At 42.8% G+C, this 22,306-nt stretch overlaps 1 protein-coding gene across 1 annotated transcript in view; it reads right to left on the bottom strand.

The window, feature by feature from the left end:
- Nucleotides 1–22,306, bottom strand: part of carmil2 (capping protein regulator and myosin 1 linker 2) — a 180,505-nt gene that overhangs the window by 26,513 nt on the left and 131,686 nt on the right. The window contains exons 32-38 of the mRNA XM_041191410.1: nt 21,445–21,561; nt 17,657–17,693; nt 11,678–11,776; nt 9,798–10,112; nt 8,302–8,412; nt 6,776–6,871; nt 29–161 (exon numbers count right to left, since the gene is read on the bottom strand). Coding sequence (XP_041047344.1) covers nt 58–161; nt 6,776–6,871; nt 8,302–8,412; nt 9,798–10,112; nt 11,678–11,776; nt 17,657–17,693; nt 21,445–21,561 — 879 coding nt within the window. The 3' untranslated portion in view covers nt 29–57. The remainder of the gene's footprint in view (nt 1–28; nt 162–6,775; nt 6,872–8,301; nt 8,413–9,797; nt 10,113–11,677; nt 11,777–17,656; nt 17,694–21,444; nt 21,562–22,306) is intronic.

Consider the following 22,306-nt stretch of genomic DNA (forward strand, 5'->3'; position numbering starts at 1 on the left):
CTAGTCCAATAGTACGCAAGCGTTTTACCCTAGAAAGTCTGTTAGGTGTTCTGTCCATTAGCACTGATCAGAAATATTTTCTTTTAAAATTGCAGTTGTTTCTTCTGTGTCTTTAGAGGTCACTGGAGGTAACAGTTCTGCTGTGTGGGTTTCACATTCATCTGTAAATTAATGGTCAGATATTAATACAGAACAAGAATGCAGTAGACACTCCTCTTTTGAACAGTTTATCTGCAGTTAATCATCTATTTGGAAAAAAATACAACAGAGAAGGTAGAGAATAGATGGAGATGGCAGAAGAACCAGTTCTGCTAAATGTCTGTCCTGTTTAACCTCCATCCTAAATCACTGGGGGTGGGGGGGAGGAGGGGGACCTGGTGATGGAGGAGGAAAATGTCATGGGGAATTTCTATTTGAGATCGGCCTGGACTGACCTCCTGATAACATTACATGACCTCATCAATTTGGCAGAGCTGGAGCCTTGGAAATGTCAGGGTTGCTGTTTTTAAATAATGTAGCACAAGATAGAGAGATTTGCATGGTTGATTCACAGCTATTTTGGATGATTTGAAAGTATGTTACCGTACTTTGCTGCAATTAAAGTTTTAGATAAGTCGGTAGCCATGTTTCTGTGGAATTCATACGTGGCATTCAATTCCAGCATCATTTTAACAGATCTGAAAAGTTTTATCTGTTCTGCATGTTGTTAGGTAAGAGGCTTCACTGAAAGATCATGGATGTCAGGACTAATGCCCCCATGGAACCTTGAATAAGAAAGACTACAGCCTCACCAAAGCTCAGATTAGGGGATTGTCTTATTTCTATTAGCCATGAGTGACTTTGCTCAAACTGGTTGGTTCCATGTCTGCTACCCTTGAAGAAAGGGTAATCACAAATAATTTGTAGCTAAGATCCACCAGAAAGCCTCTTTACAGTACAGCGCAGGCAGAAAGCCTTATCAGCTGTTTGAGTCGTGGGGGTCAGTCACCTCAGTTATAAGATGGCTAGACTGTGGTGCAAAACAATGCCAACAGCATAGGTTCAATCCCCTGGCTGTGGTAGATCATGAAGGCCTGCCTCCTTACCTTTCCCCATGCTTAATGTGGAATGTTGCCTCTCAAGCTGTAAAACCAATTATCCCTCTCTAATAGAGAGAGATGCCTATGGTCCTTCAAGGCTAATTATCTCTGTGTCACCCTGAATTTCTCATACACCCTCTCACTCAGTGATGATGTCAGGTTCCACATATATATGGATGACACCCATCTCTGTTGACTTGTCCACTGTTTCTGATTGTCACACTGCATGTTCAAAATCCAGTCCTGGATGAGCAGAAATCTGCCCCCCCACCCCCTCCAATTAAGTATTGAGAAGCCCAACGCTATTGTTTTTGGCCCCCATCACAAACTCTGTTCCTTGGCCACTGAGGCTGCAATCTTGACATCTATTTAACCCTGACTTGTGTTTCTGACCACATAACCATTCCATAACTAACACCATCTACTTCCACCCCCAGAACATCACTTTGTCCTTGTCTCAGCTCAACTGCTGCCAAAACCTTCATCCATGCTTTTATGACACTTAAGTTTGGACTATTCCAATGCTTTCCTGGCCAGCTTCCCATCTTCCAGACTAGATAAACTTGAACTTGTCCAAAGCTCTGCTGTCTTATCTGAATCTGCACCTACTCCTCCATTCATTCATCATTCTGTGCTCACTGACCTACATCAGTTCCTGGTCTGGCAATGTGCAGTTTCAAAATTCTCATCCTTGTTTTCAGATCCCTCCATGACTTTGCCCCCTCCCTATCTCTGCAACACCCTCCAGCCCTACAATCCAGCTCCTCTAGTTCTTGCCTCTTTCATCTCCCTGATTTTAATTGTTCCACCATTGCCAGTCATGCCTACAGGGCCTAGGCCCAAAGCTCTGGAATACCCTAGCTAAACCTCTCTGCCTCTCTATCCTCTGATAAGATCCTCCTTGAAATCTCTTTGAGATGAGGTAAGAGTGACTGCCCTTGACACCAAGGCAGCATTTAACCCAGTGTGGCATCAAGGAGCCCTAGCAAAACTGAAGTAAATGGGAATCAGGGGAAAACTCTCCACTGGTTGGAGACATACCTAGCACAAAGGAAGATGGTTGTGGTTGTTGGACGTCAATCATCTCAGCTCCAGGACATCACTGCAGGAGTTCCTCGGGGTGGTGTCCTGGGCCCAACCAGCTTCAGCTGCTTCATCAATGACCTTCCCTCCATCATAAGCTCAGAAGTGGAGATGTTCGCTGATGATTGCACAATGCTCAGTTCTATTCCCAATTCATCAAATGCTGAAGCCATCCTTGTCCATATCCAGCAAGACCTGGACAACATTCGCTGACAAGTGGCAAGTAACACAAGTGCCAGGCAATGACCATCTATTTCCCCTTAACATTTAATAGCATTGCTGAATCCTGGGGGTTACCATCAAGTACCAGGAAAGGGGACCCTGTGCCAGGACCCTGTCTCAACTTGCAGCCTTTGCCTTTGGTTTACTGGCAGCACCACCCCCTCTCACTGTACTTGCACATAAGCATGCAGTGGTGCTCTGCTCCAGGATAAAGTTCTGGTATGTGAGATCCAATTGTCCTGGAACAAGAGCCAAAATCCATACAACCATTTGTTTTGATAGTCAGGGTACATTCTGGAGGATGTAGGCTATCCTTGGCCACGCTCTTGTTCACCTGCACAGGCACCAGCCGACTAAATGACTACAGGAGTCACCCTTGACATCAAGATGGTGGAACAGGCCGGGGAGACCAGGAGGAGCAGCAGCTGGAGCAACAGCAAGGCGTGGGACAGCTGGAGTGTTAGACAGGGTGGAAAGGAAGTGCGTATTGCCAACTTCACAGCCATCCCGAACTGCTCCTGAGTGAGGAAATTTCCAAACCTCCCGAGCCCAGGTCGGGGTAGTGAGTGGGTGTGTGAGAATGAGAACGAACCCTGAGACTGGAACTGAGCTGGACACAGGCGCACACACATACACACACACACAGGCTGCTTGGTGTGGACACACACAAACACATACACCCTCCCCAAAATACCTATCACACACTGGGCTGGGACAGGATGAAAACCCAGGCTGAAGAGCAACATGCTTCCTATCCCCGTTTTGTATGAATTTTGCCAAGGCCAGCTCAGAGTGCACGTCAACAGAGGCAAACACAAGATTGGTGTTACTTAAACCCAACTCCTTAGCTCAGCCCTGCTCCCCTGCCCCTTCCCGGGTGATCAGGACTTGGAGTCTAGTCTGTCGCTCTCTAGTTCTACTTCTTAAGTGAAGAGGTAAAAAGGTTTAATTAGTTAGCTCTGCTGCTTGGCATTTTTTAATGGTCATTTCTATTAATTACTCATTTTTTAAATTATCAATTTATTGCACTGACATTGATTTTTACTTGCTGAGCAGTTGTTTATGTTTTCTTCATTCCTTAGCCTTTTTAAAAAAATTCATGTTTAATGTTTTGCCAAACCAGATCTCAGGCAGCTGCTGCGAGGTTTCTTGCTGAAGGGGAATGAAAGGCTCACAAGAAGTCTGATTGCTTTTTGAGGGCTGGCAAAAAGGGTTATGTTTGCTCCAATAGAAACAGAAAGTGTTGGAAATGCTCAGCATGTCTGATGGCATTTGTGCAGAGAGCAACAGAGGTCAGTGACCCTTCATCAGAACTAGTGCAGATCGTGGACCTGAAGCGCTGGCCCTCGTTCTCTTTTCACAGATGCTGCCTGGCCTAGTGAGTATTTCCAACATTCTTTGTTTATTTTTCTGATTTCCAGTATCTGCAGTACTTTGCTGTCCCATTATACGCTCCATGCTGACCATTTGTAAGTGTGGTTAGTTTTAATTTAAAATGAGAAAAAAAATTTACTCAATGAAAAATGTAATTTTTCTGTTAACAAAGCCCACTTGTGTAGCCAGAAATTGCACTTTATTGCAGGTGAATTGGTTGGTGCTAATTTACAGGAAGGTTTTGCCATTTTTAAACTTGGAAATGAAACCAGGAGACATGCACCAATAGAATACGTCACTGTTCGTTCAAGATTTTCTCATTTGTGCGTGGGATTTTTGTTTGAGGTGCTTGCGAATTTCAAGTCTCTTGGATGTTGCTATCTGAATGTTGCATAGGGCCAGGTTCAAAGAAGTGGAGTTGGTTGCATAATATGAATGACCAAATGTGTGTAATTGTTTTACAAAACCGTGGTTATAAAGTGTATCTGGGCTTTCAATGGGCTCTATAAATAGAAGCATAGCGTACAAAAGCTAAGAATTACTAAACTGATATAAAACAGTTCGACCCCACTGTGACAATAGTTCCCAATTCCATGCACCAGAAGGGTGTGAGGGGAAGGGTTAAATGGGTGTTTGGGGGGGGCGGGGGGTTGGAATAAGGAACCTGGAGAAGCATCAGTCCCATGCTTTCTCTCCTGGCCCTGGTTACCATTGACCAGAAACTGAACTGGACCAGCCATATAAATGCTGTGGCCACAAGAACAGATTGGAGGCTGGGAGTTCTGCGGCAACTAAATCACCCCCTGACTCCCCAAAGCTTTTCCATCATCTACAAGGTACAAGTTAGAAGTGTGATGGAATACCCTGCACATGCCTGGATGAATGCAGCTCCAACAATACTCAAGAACTCGACACCAGCCAGGATAAAGCAGCCCTAGCATCTTGATTGACACCTTATCTATCGCCTTAAGCATTCACTCTCTCCTCCACCACCACCAGTAGCTGTGTGCGCCATATACAGGATGAACTGCTGCAACTCGACAAGCCTCCTTTGACAGCACCTTCCAAACTCACTACCTCTACTACCTAGAAGGACAACGGCAGCAGATGCACAGGAACACCACCACCCTAAGATCCCCTCCAAATCACACACCATTCTGACTTGGGACTACATAACTGCTCCTTCACTGTCACTGGGGTTTAAAAAGCTAGAATTCCATGAGGGTATACCTACACCATATGGACTGCAGTGGTTCAAAAGGGCGGCTCACCACCAACTTCTCAAGGGTAATTAGGGATGCACACCTGCTCACGTCCTTTGAAAGAATTCTAAAAAAAGCTTTTGATTATCTGTCCTATTATCTTTTAACGTGGCTTAGTGACATGTTTTATTTGATAATGTTCCTGTGATGTGCCTTGGACCTTTTACTATGTTGATATATATATAACTGCAAATTGTTATTGTTGACACAGGTTTGGAAATCGTGTATAGAGGCCATTGTAACAAAAAGTTAAGGATAAAATGAATACATAATTTTTGTAACCTTTATGTTTGTATATAAACCCCAAACAAGAAGGGACAAAAGTAATGAAAAGTTTTAATGCTTGTAAGAACTTCAGTGTCTACCATTCCGCACTCAATTTTCACTTTTTAAGATCCATAAGACCATAAGACATAGGAGCAGAAATTAGGCCATTTGGCCCATTGAGTCTGCTCCGCCATTCAACCATGGCTGATAAGTTTCTCAACCCCATTCTCCCGCCTTCTCCCCATAACCTTTGAACCCCTTACCAATCAAGAACCTATCTATCTCAGTCTTAAATACACTCAATGACCTGGCCTCCACAGCCTTCTGTGGCAATGAATTCCATAGATTCACCACTCTCTGGCTAAAGAAGTTTCTCCTCATCTCTGTTCTAAAAGATCTTCCCTTTACTCTGAGGCTGTACCCTCGGGTCCTAGTCTCTCCTACTAATGGAAACATCTTCCCCACGTCCACTCTATCCAGGCCTTACAGTATTCTGTAAGATTCAATCAGATCCCCCCTCATCCTTCTAAACTCCATCGAGTATAGACCCAGAGTCCTCAAATGTTCCTCATATGTTAAGCCTTTCATTCCTGGGATTGTTCTCGTGAACCTCCTCTGGACCCTCTCCAGGGCCAGCACATCCTTCCTGAGATACGGGGCCCAAAATTGCTCACAATATTCTAAATGTGGTCTGACCAGAGCCTTAATAAGCCTCAGCAGCACATCCCTGCTTTTATATTCTAGTCCTCTCGAAATAATTGCCAACATTGCATTTGCCTTCCTAACTACCGACTCAACCTGCAAGTTAACCTTAAGAGAATCCTGGACTAGGACTCCCAAGTCCCTTTGCACTCCAGATTTCTGAATTCTCTCCCCATTTAGAAAATAGTCCAAAAGTGTTCTCATGGCAGAAGCCCAAGGACTTTTCATATATGACGTCCAAAATCATTTAAGTATATGACCTTAATAACACTAAGATTCTCAAGTATTAAGATCACAAAATGTAAGTGATTATATTCATTATATTTGATATTATTATAGCAAAGACAGATAAAGAAAATCATTATAAAATGCAGTGGATCACTTTCCAATCAAAAATGGGAACGTGCTCCATTTCCCACTGCTAACATTCTTCACATTCACAAATGTAAGGTCACCAGACTTAATTTTTTAAATGAGTATCAAATGGCTTCCGTGAAGTATCAAGTAAAATAGTTTATGATGGACAAATGTTTGTTCTATAGGAACTTAATTAGTACCCAGGCTGTTAATGACAATATAATATCTGGTATTCAATATGTACCAATCCACATTCCAAGCTCGAGAGTCTATTTTGAGGGGGAAGAGAAAAAGCTTCAGCATGGTCAGTGTTTTCTCTCTGTGGCCTCTGTCCATAGCCTCAACATGAACCAGTATCCCAAAAATATAGGCAGCTGTTGAGAAATGTGTACGCCACCAAACTTATACCCTACTGGGCAAAAAACTCACCCTCTGATCTGGGATGTTCTTTTTTTCTACTTGCTTCCAATTGTACTCTTGCCCTGATAAGGGTTCTTGGTTTTCTTGGCAAAGGAGCCTTTAAATCTATTGTTGATAAAGAGTTTTATGACAATAATATAGTAGATTCTCGATTTAAAACAACATGGCATAAAATGGAGGAGTCATTGGCTTACGACATGTGGAGCGAGTGAAAGCCATTTGATCCGTGAAGGGAACCTTCCACAAATTGTACACAGTTTACACCTCTGTGGAGTCAACTCCATCCAGTTAATCTGCCCGGAGAAAGTTTGACATAAATACGCTGCAATTTTGAAAAGTTATCAAGCGAAACTCCAGAATAGGCTTCTCTGATGGCACGGTATGTTAATGGACAGATATGGTGATGCATTTTTCAGTCTATGCCATGTTAACTGATTTCAGCGAGTGTCGCAGTAGAATGCTGCAACTGCCATCAGCAAACTGAATTAGGGAGGGGGAAATCATTGATGGTTTCCATGTGAAGAATGGCCACATCAGCTCGACACTAGAATGCTGCCAGTTGCCACACCTGATCATCTTCAGAAAGTGGAACAGCCCTTCCAGGGCACTCATTGAGTCATCTACATGACTCAAACACTGGCCTGCTGCTTTTCACAGCATTAATTTACTCATTTTGTTTGCACTTATTTTCTCCCTCTTTATTCCTCATCTGGTTTCCCTAAACACACATCTTTTCCAGCCACAGCGGCAGGCTGGAGAACTGTTATCATGATCTAACTGCTAATTTATGGCTGGCTGAGGGGGAACTGCATGTGGGTAATTTGGGATGAATGACTTCTGATTTTCCTTTTGCTGCTTCAAGCGTTTGACTTTTCCTTAAAAGCTGAAATCATCTCCATCTCAGCCACTCTTACAGAAAAGAAATCCAGGTTCCAACAAATAAAGAAATTTCTCCTAGTTTCTCACTCTTCTATGTACAATTTTTAATTGGTAACTGCTTATCACTGATTCCCCAACTAGAGGAAACCACCTTTCCCTATTCACTCTTTAAAAATGCTTCATAATTTTATAAAGTTCCTGATCATGTTGCCATGTGGTATAAAGATGTATAGGCAATGGGGAGTGAGCAGACTAATGCACTAGCAAAGAGGAGGCACAGATACACTAAGCTGAATGGTATCTGATGTTCCAAAATTGAATGATCAATAGGAAATTAATGTGGAGGCTTGTGCTACCAATCCATATTCACAGTTCATTAGCCTCTGTGTGCTGCCAGTTTCAAATCATTATATATCGTTAGAATGCAGTGAGGTAATGGCCCAATGAGCAGAAAACCTGCCTGTTCCACAGGAAGGGGGAGGGAACTAGAGGATCACCACCACTCAACTCAGCGGCTGGTTTCAGATTGGTGATGGCAGATTGCATGCCTGGGGATGGGGCCATGGTAGACGAAAACCAAACTGCATAAATTATCTTGAAAATAAATAAGAATCTAGTTTTCCTTTTCCAAGCAAGAAGATCTGCCAATTTCCTACCTTCTGGTTCTACTGGGCTGCTCAGCTGATCCAACTGTTCTTCAGAGACAGACAGAATTCTCTTTTGGAGAAAGGGCTTCTCATGTGGTTGTGAAGCAAGGTGATTTATATCTAGAAATAGGGAAATACGCATTGATCAACACAGGCAAGTTTTTTAATAAAAAGTAGCTGATTTCCATTCCCACCCAGCCTTGTTGCAAATCCAGCACCACATTCCATCCAGGTCAGAGAATAAAGTGTTCTGTACCTTTGATGTCTCCACAGCAGCATTCAATGTATCTCCGAGGCACTCAGGAGAAGAAAACACTTTAGGCAGAATTTAATCTTGGTGATGGGGGACTCGCTTGCCTGTTGGAGAAAGATGGGGAGTCCCATGTTGCCTCCATTGCAGGCCTGATGGAATTAAGTTCCCCATCAGAGGCTGGCAGCTTTCTACTGCCAGCAGTGCCACTGGGAGTGGTGGCTGCATAGAATCACCAAGGGCCCCAGGCCATAGGCGACTGAGAGCGGGATGGGTGTTGCCGGCTGGGGGTTGAGGGATCAGAAGGGAAGGGGTGGCTCTCAACAGGGCCCCCTTCCCAATGCCAGGGCCCTTGATCAGGCACTAAGTACCTTTGAACAAGGCACCCCCCCCCCCCCCCCCCCCAACCCACCCAAAGGAAGGCATAAGCCAACCTGACAATCCACCTCCATCTCCAAACTCGCCTCCGTAGGAAGCATTAACTTCTGGCCTTCATCTCATCCTTCTGGCCTGGATCTGAGCTGGAGAAAGTCTCAATGATAGATACTGAGTAACAATGAGTTAAGTCTGAAATTGAGGTACATCTAACAATCACTGAACGGGGGTTCATCTATTTGTCACTGAAGAGTAATGGTTACCTGCTAAATTCTGTAGGCTATTATTTACACATTTTGCTTTTAATTTCTTACAGCCATGGAACATTTTTATGCACCACTTCAAGTAAAACCTCAAACATGGTGGCGTATGGATCCTAAGAGTTCCCTGAGGCCTTTGGTCAAACAAACAACGAGTAAGATGGTGGAAATAGGTTTTTTCTATATTCCACAGACAGGAAACTGATGAATTCATGCTAACATCTGCAATTTAGTTACCTACTAAACCTGAGTTTGGCACCAGAGCTTCTTAGTTTAGCTATTATCTCCTTACTTTGATTTATACCATAAGTAGTGCAATTGACTTGGTATGGTGTAGTATATCACAACAAATTCCACAGTTGCCATGTATAGTATATGTTGTGTATACGATTTGCTATGTATAGTATGTGTTGTGTATGTGATTTGCTGTTGTATGTGCCTATATATGATTTTCTATGTGTACTAAGTGGTACAGATAGTATGCTACCTGTATTGAAATTCTATGTAAAATGGTCCAGGCCATGAAAACAGAGTGATAACAAATCACTTCCCTAACTTTGTGTCTTAACCCTTTAGCTACGTTTCTGAATTTCAAACAAAAATGAAATGGTTAGCTATACCTTCAAAAGCTGAACATTCTTCATTCTTCTCCTCATTGTCCAGTTTCATCACTGGTGTTGAATTTGGTGATGTATGCTTCTCAGTGCTGGGAACTTCATCCTGAACAATGCTTTTTTGCAATGCTACAAACTTTCTTGGAACTGGTACAGGATTTAAACTCTGCTCTTTGCTCCCTTGTTGCAAATGTTTCCTGCGTGAAAGAGGAAGCAGGATTCTCTGGACACCTCCTGATGTAATTTCTTGTATTTTTCTTTCTTCTTCACTGTCAGATTCTGCATTCTTGAACAACTGTCCTTCAGAATTTTCTTCTTTATCTGAATAAATAAATGAAGACACTTTATTAAAAAATATTCAAATATCTGGATCCTAGTTTCCAAATTCTTTTTCTTCTCTTCTTAGTTCTTCTGCACAAATGACATTTGTACCTGGGATAATTGTTATTGTTTCAATTTGTGTCCCTCCTCTCCTGAAAGCAACAACTTTTCACAGTTCACAGTTCTCAGGTACTTTGGCAGACTTTCCTCCTCCTTAGCTAAAAGTACCAATTGTAGCATCCTATTACCATGCTAGAAATTGAGGACTGAACTTGGCACCTTCCAGTCTGTACAAATCCATACCACATGGGCATATTTAATCACTAAATCATTGGGTGTCTCTACGTCATGCTCTATTGTACAGTTAGTTAACTTCAAGCCAAGATGGGAGGGCATTCAATCTGAACATTCCCTAAACCTTTATGGTTATCTGTACACCATCCAATTGACATTGACTATAAGGAATGGTATCTACCACAAAACCTTCCTTACAACATGAAAGTTTCATCAAACCATATTGTGCCATCATTAAATTGCCTTAGTTCCAGTTCACAGATCCAGTTGCATGATGTGAATCTAACCTTCCAAACCCACAACCTCTATCATCTAGAAGGACAAGGGCAGCAGATTCATGAGAACACCACCAACTGCAAGTTCCCCTCCAAGTCACACACTATCCTGACTTGGAAATATATCGCTGTTCCTTCACTAACACTGGCTCAAAATCCTGGAATTCCTTCCCCAACATGACTGTGGGTGTACCTACAGCAGTTCAAGAAGGCAGCTCACCAGCACCTTCTCAAGGACAATCAGGGATGGGCAATAAATGCTGGCATAGCCAGTGATGCACATGTCCCATGAAAGAATTAAGAAATGGTCAGGCGGATTACTGCTGGAATTATTATTTATGAAAGGGAAAGGGAAAATCAGGGTTGGTGTGCCTTCTGTTTTGATACAGTAAATTAAATGCAAACCAACCAATGATATGCTATATAAATTCTGTACTTGCAATACAACTCCTGTATTTGTTAGTACAAGATGCAGTTAGCTTGTAATAGCTTCTGCCCAAAGTGGAACTAAGCCATACAGATTCCATAGTGAGTTAGCTCATTTCACATGAGGGAGCAGGGCCACTAGAACTGATCTCAATCCAGGGACCGCTGCTAAAAATGCATAGGTGTCAATGTCAGGTGACAAAGACAAACTTGCAATTGTTTAGCACCTTATTGTATCCTCCAAATATCCCAAACATTCCACAAGGGATGGATTACTTTTGCAGGAGTCACTGTTTTCATGTAGTTAAAATCAGGATAACATTTTGGCTGCAATAGGCCCACTGTCAAGTAGGCTGCTGGAAATCAATGAAAGGGTTCATACGTGAAGCGGGGTACCTCTTGTGTGAGGTAAAATGTGGTGGTTGATGCCCATGGAACTGTAACCAGCAAGAAAGGGAAAGGTGAGAAAATTACATGGTGGGTAACATACTTTCATAACTGCAAAAATCCAATAACTGCCACCCTCCACAGTAGATAAATTTTAAAAGCTGGAGGAATATCAAATTTTACCTGCAGTACTGCCTGTACAGGCTTTAGCCATATTGGCTAGTGCAGAAAGTTTCAGAGATTGAGGTGGAGGCTGTGGTTTGTTCTCGCCAGAGATTCCTTCTTAAAAAAACCACACACAACTGCATTAAGTGTAAAAGATACACTTTAGTATCTCAAACATGGTACATATTTATACTATGCCTTCACAAAGGAACTACTCATTACAATCTAATTACAGATGATCCATTTTAGCTTGTCCATCTGGGAAAATCCTACAGTCTCCCATCACAGCATCCAGTTTCCCCCATCATGGCATGCCGACTCATTGGGCCATAACTTCTGAGCTCCCCAGTGTCGGATTGGGGGGGTACCCCACGGGTCCGCGCTGGGGGATCCCCTTCGGAGCTTCACAGGTAAGGTTTACTCGGCAATTGCCCAGAAGTGCAAACTTCCGATGGGCAATTGTGCTGTGCTAGGAACTATCCGAAAATGCGATTTAAATCACAAACCTTGGATGGTTCCGACTGGGTTACATCATTAGTTACCCAGAAAAAGTTAGAATTAAAACCACTTCTGACTTCTGGGTAACTATTGTACAGATCCCCACAGGACTCCCCCACCTGCCCGCCCCTGGCGGTGGCGGGGGGGGGGGGGGGGGGGGGGGGGGGCTCCCCCACCCCGTGACTATCCCACCAGCTGAACTCCCCTACCCCTGACTCTCCAGAAGTCTCCCACCACGGCCCTATGGGATTCCCCCATCTGCACAGGATTCCTCCCTGCAACGGCAGGCCCTACATCCCCAAACTCGCGCGTTCCAGACCCAACCCAATCCGAGGCCTGACCCCTCACCAACACTTAGGCCCGACAACCGCCCCACACCCCCCCACCCCACCCCCAGGCCCTACATCCACCCTACCAAGGCCTGATAACCCCCCCACCGATACTTTCCCCCATCCCCCCAAGGACCGACAAACCCCCACACCCAAAGCACGACACCCCCTCCCACACCTTTCCCCACCACTGATGCCTGACACACTACCCCAACCTCTGACATCTGATCCCCCCCGACATCCAACCCCCCAAACTCCGACACCCGACTTTCAACCCCCCAACTTCAGCTCCCCCTGATTTCCGACCCCCCATGACCTCCAATTCCCTCCTGACCTCTGATCCTCTTCACACCCCAAATCCTATTCACTTACCTTAAACGCTTACTTTTTCCCTGGCCTGGTAAGGACCTTTAAATTTCAAGGGACCTTTAAACTTACCTGGTTTAAGGCAGCTGGAGCTGTAAAAAAGGGAACGTGGTCTCCTTCACTTCGACTCTCCTGCACTCCGATGCTACCAGGTGTGGGTGCAGTGCCTGGACCTCGCCCGGCCTGAGTCAGCAAGTCAGGCGAGACAGGCTGAGAAAAAAAGTTAACACAAGCAATTGGGCATGGAGTGGCAATCTGAAGCTGATTGCCACTCTGAGGAAATTCAGGACCATTGTGTTGATCTTTCTTGGTGCAGTGAAGTTTTGTGGCACTGGTCCTAAGTTTTCCATTGGCTAATTTCCTACTATCAAGGTTTAGTTTGTAGTAGTGCTGCTTCTCAGTCACCTTCCTTGAGAGCTGAAACTTCAAGGTTTCTCCACATGTCCCTCTTAGCTCAGTCTCCTTGACACAAAGGATCAGTCATGTGGCTTATGCATCATTTCCAGGGGCAGGATTTTCCCACCATTGGAGGGGTTGTGCGGGAGCGGGTGGATTCCCGATTGGCACCCCCAGGTGGGGACGTGCTGCCATTTTATGTGGGCGGGCCAACTAAGGCCCGCCCAACGTGGCATCTGCCTGGAAGCGCTGTGCGCTTCCTGTGCGGGCGGGGGTGTATTCCCTGAGCCAGGAGCCGTGCCACCTCAGGGAGATCAGCTCAAGATTCAAAAGTTAATCCAAGGTAGAAAAAATATTCCTGACATGGCCCCTCATGTGACACTGTCACCTGAACTGGGACATGTCAATTTCTTTTATTTAAACATTTTTTTTACAAATTTGAAAACCCTCATGAAATCTCATCCCACCTGTTGGTGAGGTTTTATGTTTTTTCTGAAGGCCGCCTGGGCTCTTTGCCCGCCCACCAACCTTAAGGTCTGAAAGGCAGCTCAGTTGATTGTTTTAATTGCTTGTTAACTGGCCTTAATAGGTCTTTGAGAGTTTGATTCGGCTGTGCGCCCACCGAAGTGAAAATCTAAATGACGCAGGATAACATTGGGATGCATGCTCCCGCTCACCGAGGGGAAATTGCAGTCCCAGGGCTCTAATATCTCCTCTATGTCTGAAATGGGCTTAAGATGTGAGTCTGAGTAGAGCACTGCACAGCTTGATGCACAAATACACTGTGCTTAATAACTCCACATACAGATCCTCAGAGAATTATTCCTAAAGTCATGTTCTAAATTCAGTGAGAAATGTGCTTGTGGAAAACTTCATCCTGAATTTTGTATTGGTTAAATATAAATTGTTTCAAACTTTGTTTTAAAAGTGCTGATCCAAGTGCAGGATAGCATCATTACAGCACAGAAAGTGGCCACTCAGCCCATCCAGTCCATGCTATCTCTTTGTAGAGCAATCCAGTCAGTCCCATTCCCTGGCTCTATTCCCATAGCTGTGCAAGTTTATTTCCCTAAAGCATCTACCCTATTTCCTTCTGAAATTATTGATTGTTTCTGCTTCCATCACCATTGTAGGCAGTGAGTTTTAACTTATTACCACTCGCTGTGTCCCTTAGTCCTTGTACCATTAGCTAATGGGGACAGCTTTTCTTTGTTTACATGATCTAAATCTGCCATAGATGTGTACATATCCAAATCTGTCATAGACGTGTACATATCCAAATCTGCCATAGATGTGTACATATCCAAGTCTGCCATAGACATGTACATATCTACCAAACCTGCCCTCAACCTTCGTTGCTCAAAGAAGAACAGCCCCAGCTTCTCAATCCTAAACTTATGGCAAAATTCCCTCATCCCTGGAACCATACTAGTAAATTTACACACAAACAATGTCCTTGAACCATACATTGGTGGATTTTCAACTAAGCTTCTGTTACAGCATGATCCAATTTGTCTTAGCAAACTGGACCGTTGAACACCCAACCATATGGATTACTGACATCGCTGTTACTGTAAATATCCAATCCAGATACCTGACTGACCTAATGTTTACTATTATTACCCACCCAAATACAGGGCAGACCATTCTTATACTGTTAATCATAAGTGTGTGAGAGGAGTGAGTGTGTGTATGTGAGGGGGGAATGGTATGTGCGTGTGTGTGTAGGGTGAGGAGGCGGCGAGTGTATGTGTCTAGCTTACTCCCAGTCTCAGGGTTCTCATTCACCCTCACCCCTACAGACCTTCATGCACTCTCACCCACTTTCACAGTGGGTCAGGGTTGGTGAGTGAGCACCTGAGACTGTTTTAATGGTCATCTTTATATATTATTCTTTGTTTTAAAAACTATCAATTTATTTTTTTGACTTTTTTTGCTCAGCAAATTGTTTCTTTTCATATGTCAGCTTTTTGTTTAAATTCATGTTTAAAGTTTGTTCTGCCCCACCCCACGCAAAAAGGTTGGACAAGCCGGGTCTCGATCCTCTGATCCCTGTACAGCTTTGTGTCTGAACTAGCAATTATTCAGACAGCATGTGTGCATCATACAATCCTGAGTGCAAAATTGCTAATGCAATATAATCAGATTCTATGGGCTCTGTTCTTTTCATGGAGGTTAGCCCACTGCTTGTTGGAGTGCAATAAAACATGAGAAAGCTGATACTTAAGTGCATGCTGATTCTAAATAAAATGATCTGCTTTTAGAAGAACTCTTGGTCCTCAGACATCTGTTAAAGGAGTATAATATGATGAATTGAAGCATTATCATTGCATTCAACAGTGCTGAACACACCAATGGATCCCCTGTGTTAACTTGCACTTTACATTGCATTTATTCAATAATAACCCATTCATTGCAAGGAGATTCTATGCATTTTGTTCAAATTGTTAAGTTAACCATGATTTCCTTTATACATTGTCTAGACTCACATATGAAGAATGGGCAAAGTGCCAGAGGGCTGCTTGCATCAATAGTGACATACCTCACTTAAAAACTGGGCTGACATTTTGCATCGCAAACCAGAAATGTTATCTTTGCAGTGGGGCAATCAGTTCAAAACAATTTTTAACTTTGATGGAAAAACTCAGCAGGTCTGACAGCATCTGTGGAGAGGAACACAGTTAACGTTTCGAGTCCATATGACTCTTCATCAGAACTCTTCTGTTGAAGAGCCATACAGAGTTGAAATGTTAACTGTATTCCTCACTGCAGATTCTGTCAGACCTGCTGAGTTTTTCCAGCTATTTTTGTTTTTGTTTCAGATTTCCAGCATCTGCAGTATTTTGCTTTTAATTTAACTTTGTTAGTCATTGTATGGGGTAGCAGGCTGCTAATCTCATCCTTGTTCTCAGGCAATTTCCACTTAAGTTCTGCAGCTGCCTGTCAAAAATTGCATGGGGTAACTTCTTTAGCCTGAGTTTTCCTTTTCCCGTGTGGCTAAATGCCTGCTGTCCACTCAATGCTTCCTTCCAAAGACCAGGCTGAGATTGGTAACTCGCATGGCAGCAAAGGGACAAGGCAGAGAAGGTTCAAACATTACATAGAAGTGTGACATTTAACTGTTCTTTCGTGTTTTAACACTACCAGGAAAATAACCAACAGATTATTTTAAAACAAAACTTAACATACATGCTACAAAAAAAATACTTATCTGTACAAGAGACTGAAGGGTTTAGAAAAGGCAGAGAACTAGATTATCTTGGGAACATCTTCAGTCTGTCCGCAAGCAGGACCCAGACCTCCCTGTCACTTGCCACTTCAACACTCCACCATGCTCTCATGCCCATATGTCCGTCCTTGGCCTGCTGTAATGTTCCGGTGAAGCTCAAAGCAAACTGGAGGAACAGCACTTCATTTTCTGACTAGGCTCTTTACAGCCTTCCGGACTGAATATTGAGTTCAACAATTTTAGGTCATGAACTCTCTCCTCCATCCACACCCCCTTTCCAATCCCCCTTTTTTCCAATAATTTATATAGATTTTTTCTTCTCCCACCTATTTCCATTACTTTTAAGTGTATTTCCATCCATTGTTTTATCTCTACCTTTTAGCCTATTTTGATCCCTTCCCCCCACCCCACCCCACTAGGGCTATCTGTACCTTGCTCGTCCTGCTTTCTACCCTTAATGTCACCTATTAACACATTTCTTAGCTAATATCATCACTGTCAACACCTCTTTGTCCTTTTGTCTATGACATCTTTTAGCAAACTCCACCTATCACTGGCCTTCTATCCAGCTCAACTTTTCCCACCCACATCCCCCTTAAACCAGCTTATATTTCACCTCTCTTCTATTTTTCCTTAGCTCTGTTGAAGAGTCATACGGACTCAAAATGTTAACTGTGTTCCTCTCTGCAGATGCTGTCAGACCTGCTGGGTTTGCCCAGGTATTTTTATTTTTGTTTTTGCTTTGGATTTCCAGCATCCACAGTTTTTTGCTTTTAACTAGATTATCAAGATGCTCAATGCAGAACCAAGGAACAAGATCTTTACCACTGATAATGGGCACTTTCCAATCTAGGATTCATGCTGTATTTAATCTGCATTTTTGAAATAGGAACAGGAGGAACTGGGCTCCGATTCAACATTAACAGCAAAGGCAGCCAGCAATGGGCACCTACATCTCATTAACACCGAGGTGGATTTGATCCCTGGCTTTGATCTCAGAGATGAAACAACATCATGTGATATTGTAGTACCAGCACTTGTGTTTTAATTTTGAGCGCAGAAACTGCATGTAGCGAATTTTAGTTCCATTTGTGGTGGCTGCAGAATTCTATTAAGAACAAGAGGAGTTTTTAAGTATTGCCAATATTTAAATGATTATTTAAGTTTGCTACGTCTTACCATTAGAGTTTGTTCCTTTTAATTCTGATTCTACACCCTAAAAAGCACAAAAAGGAAAGAATAAATGAGCACACAGTATACATTGTGTCTGGTACATGTATTTAGCTAAGTTAATTCCATTTATCCAAAGCCATCAAAACAGCATTAAACAAACTCTTTGAAAACCAACAATAAATGAGCAACTAACTTTAATCCCTTTTTCAAATCAGATGATGATCATTTTCTTTTTTGGGTCATTCTGCGTTCTGCAGTGTCTGTGGCTGACTCATGAACATTCTCCCTGACTTCTGCTTACATGACTCTGAAACTGGTAGGGTTATCAATATTCATGGATACCTTGCATCCCCACAATTTCTAGATGTACTTGTGTAATTCACATGAGAAATTTAAGTATAGCTTCCAATATGTTTCAATTCCTCACTTACATCATTAGCTATTAAAAATGTTCATAAGTTGTGTGCGACTTTCAAATGAGCCTTCAGTACTGGCAGTGCAACCGTCCATGAGGAAGTTTTTGACAGCAATTCAAAAAATGGCTCTCCAGCCAATTTTCCTTCCCCCCCTTATGAATCTGTGAATGTGTATGCGGACATCCCACCTGCCCCTGGTGACATGCTCCTATACTATACCTTCCTCCAATGACTGTACAGTCTATTCGTTCCAAACATGGGTCTTTGAAACTTCCTGCAATAAAAATTGTTCCTTATTGTGCTCGTTTGACAACAGGTACAAAAAGGACCAATTTCACTGTGCATTATCATGTGTTTCAAGGATGCATAATAAATGTCTAAATGCAGACTGGTGTGGTCCATCTTTCTGGTGCTTGAAACAATCACCTAAAACAAGTTTTAAGGTCCCCTGCATATATGCTAATGAGAAGCTGATTACCCCTGCACTTAGGACCCCTGCAAGAAATTGGGCTGCTCTGAACAGAGTGGGCCTTGGGCTGTAGCTGCACTTCAAAAATAATTCACCAGTTATGATGGAATTTGGGATTTATGGGGGATAAGAAGGACTTTTTAAATGCCTGGTGAGGTCTTGTATGAACATAGGAACAGGAGAGGGCCATTTAGCCCCTTAATCAATTTCTGCCATTCAATGAGATTATGGCTGATCTGTGACTTAACTCTACACTCCTGCCTTTGCCCTTATCCCTTAATACCTTTGGATAACAGAAATCTAACAATCTGTTTTAAAATTAACAATTGATCTGGCATCAATTGCTGTAGAAAAGAGTTGTAAACTCCCACCACCCTTTGTGTGATGAAGTGTTCCCTAATTTCCAACCTGATAGGTCAGACTCTAATTTTTTGTCTCAGCCCTGTAGATCTACACTCCCTGATATCGGAAATAGTTTCTCCCAGTCTACCCTATCTGTTCCCTTTAGGATCCTGAAACTTTGACCAAATCACCCCTTAACCTTCTAAATTCCCTGGAATACACCATATTTTGTGCAATCTCTCCAATTTAACCATTGGAAACCAGGTTTCATTCTGGTGAATCTACACTGCACTCCCTCCAATGCCAATGTATCCTTCCTGAGGTGTGGTGCCCAGAACTGTTCACAGTATTCCAAGAGAGGTTTAACCAGGATTGCTGGAGCATGACTTCTACCCACTTGTATTCTATTCCTTAAGATATAAAGGCCAGCATTCTATTAACCTTTTGAATTATCTTTCCCTGTTCATGGCATTTTAATAATCTTTGTGCCTGGACTCCCAAGTCTCTTTGGACTTCCACTGTTTCTAGCTTTTCACCATTTAGGGAGTACCCTGTTCTATGCTTTTTAGGTCCAAGGCGGATGATCTCACATTGCCTACATTGCAATCCATTTGCCACAGTTTTGCCCATTCACTTAATCTATCAATTGTTCTGTAATTTTATGCTTCCATCTACACTGTTTGCAACATTGCCTATCTTTATGTTATCAGCTAATTTGTATATGTGGCTTTCCATCCCATCATCTAAATCATTAGCAAATAAAGTAAATTGTTAAGGGCCCAACACAGATCCTTGCGGATATCATTAATGAGATCCTGCCAATTAGAATGCCTGCCCATTATCCCTACTCTCAGCCAATTTCCTAACTAGATCAACAATTTGCCTTCAGTTCCATGATCTTCAACTTTACCTTATGCTAGTCCATGTGAATAACATCCATAGACATTCCCCTACCTACTACTTTAGTCACTTCTTCAAAAAAATTTAATCAGGTTCACCAGGCATGACACCTTTAGAAATCCAAGCTGGCACTGTGTGATCAGCTGAAAAATTTCAACGTTTTAGTAACCCCATCCTTAATTACAGACTTAGCAACTTTAGACAAACTGGTCTATAAGTTCCTTCTTTCACTCTTTCACCTTTCTGAAATAAGAGGTTTATATTGAAAAATTCAATATAAAGAAGCAGTTCCCGAATCGAGAGAATTTTGGAAGATCATAGTTTGGCCATCTGCAATGTTCTCACCTACTTCCTTTAATATCCTGGGATGGAAACCATCCGTTCCTGGGGAATTGTCACTCTTTAAACTATCAATTTCTCCATTACTGTTATCTTGCTTACATTAATTTTGTTGAGTCCCTGTCCCTGATTCAATAATAGTTTCCCTGGGATATCTGGCATGCTGCACTGTACTTCTTCCTCAACTGTAAATAGTGAAACAAAGTAATTATTCAGCCTGCAGGAGCAGAAGGACCTGGGGCTTTCAGTGCACAAATCATTGAAGGTGGCAGGGCAGCTTGAGAGAGTGGTTAAATAAGCATATGGGATTTGGGCTTTATAAACAAAGTAATAGAGTACAAAAGCAAGGAAGTTATGATAAACTTGCATAAAACACTAATTCAGCCTCAATTAGAGTGCTGAATTTATAGTTCTAGGCACCACACTTAAAGAAGGACATGATGGCATTAGAGAGGGTGCAGAAAAGATTCGCGAGAACGGATCCAGGGATGAGGAGCTTCAGTTGCTTAGATAGATTGAAGATGCTGCAGCTGTTCTCCTTGAAGGAATAGTTGAGAGGAGATTTGATAGAGGTATTCAAAATGATGAGGGATCTGGACAGAGTAGATAGGGAGAAACTGTTTCCATTGATGAAAGGATCAAGAACCAGAGGGCACAGATTTAAGGTGATTGACAAAAGAAGCAATGGTGACATGATGTTTTATGCAGCGAGTGGTTAATATCTGGAATGCATGGCCTGAGAGTGTGGTAGAGGCAGATATGATCATAGCTTTTAAAAGAGAATTGGATCATTATCTGAACAGGAAAAATCTGCAGGGCTGGTGGTTTCACTGGACACACTGGCAATTTGGTGTCGAGTATACCTGTGGGCCACAAATGGCCCATGCCCTTCCCCGCCCCTTTTACATAGTGCAGCTTTTACCTACATTAGCTGGTGGCATCCCGATCGTGTGAGCATTCAAATAATCTCATCAACATTGAGATGGAATATCAAATCTCAATCTTGTTACTTTCATCACATAAAGTACTAGTACAGAGCTACAACTGAAAGACATTGTGGTTTATAATTCTTCAGATAAACTGTACAATTTGAGCTATGTTAGAGAAATAAAGGAACTTGATTTTATGGGTTGCCTTCTCACATCCCTCAGACGTCCCAAAGCCCTTCACAGCCAGTGAGTTATTTTAAGAAGTGCAATCACAGTTGTTACACAGGCCAACGTGATGATAAAGGTTTCCTTGCAATATCAGAAAGATTGCTGCAGGGCCTGGAAAACAAAGAAACTTCAAACACTCTCATGCTGTTTTCAAAATGAGCTATCGCTTACCAGTTTCATCTTCGGGTCAGAGTGCATCACCTTCAGACCCGCTCTGTCTAGCACTCGGTGTATGTGCTGTTCAGATCTGAGCAACTGACTTCTTTCACACAGCTCTGATTTAGATTCCTGTGTGTTGACAGAAATGATACAGTCTTAATATTAATTCACAAAACCATAGGTTTCAATGGCAATGCAGTATTCAGTTTAAACAAAGTTCAGGCATTGCTGTACCATCACTAGCTCTTTACAGGTAAGACACACAAAAAAAAGAAAAATAAAACTGATGCAATATTTTTTCACTGTCAATGTGTGGGTCTTCTTTCCCTTCTACCTTCTCCAGATGTTTTTGACTCATGCTGGCTGCTGCTCTATGGGTGCTGGTACTTTTCCCAAAGTGTCCCTACAGGGCATCACACCCGAGTTTGATCCTGTCCCAACATCACACTTTTCTGTGCCAGCATCTGTCTAGAGTAATCCTCTTTCCTTCTGGTCAAGGCCTAAGGTGCTGGGACTAAGGGTGGAGCCTGACCCCCACCATAGCTGTGATCAGCTAATTGAGCACGGAATGCGAATAAAAGCGTGAGTCTTCTGGTTTGCATGAGTCAATCATTCAATGCAATTACCAACCATTAGGTCCTAATTTTTTGTTTCTCTCCAACCATAAATTCTCTCCACTTCTACAGTTCAAACTCACAGTCTCACAATTTCACTCGACCAGACTGGGCTATGGGATTCCCCTTGGCCCTGCCAATGTTTTGTTGGGCAGCAAGGAATCCAAATGTGGAGGGATGCTGGGTCTTTATTTTAAATCTTTCACAGAATGTGGGCATCGCTGACTAGGCCATCATGTGTTGCCCGTCCTTAATTACAC

The sequence above is a fragment of the Carcharodon carcharias genome, chromosome 7 (genome assembly GCF_017639515.1).
Source record: "Carcharodon carcharias isolate sCarCar2 chromosome 7, sCarCar2.pri, whole genome shotgun sequence".
In the NCBI taxonomy this organism is placed as follows: domain Eukaryota; kingdom Metazoa; phylum Chordata; class Chondrichthyes; order Lamniformes; family Lamnidae; genus Carcharodon; species Carcharodon carcharias.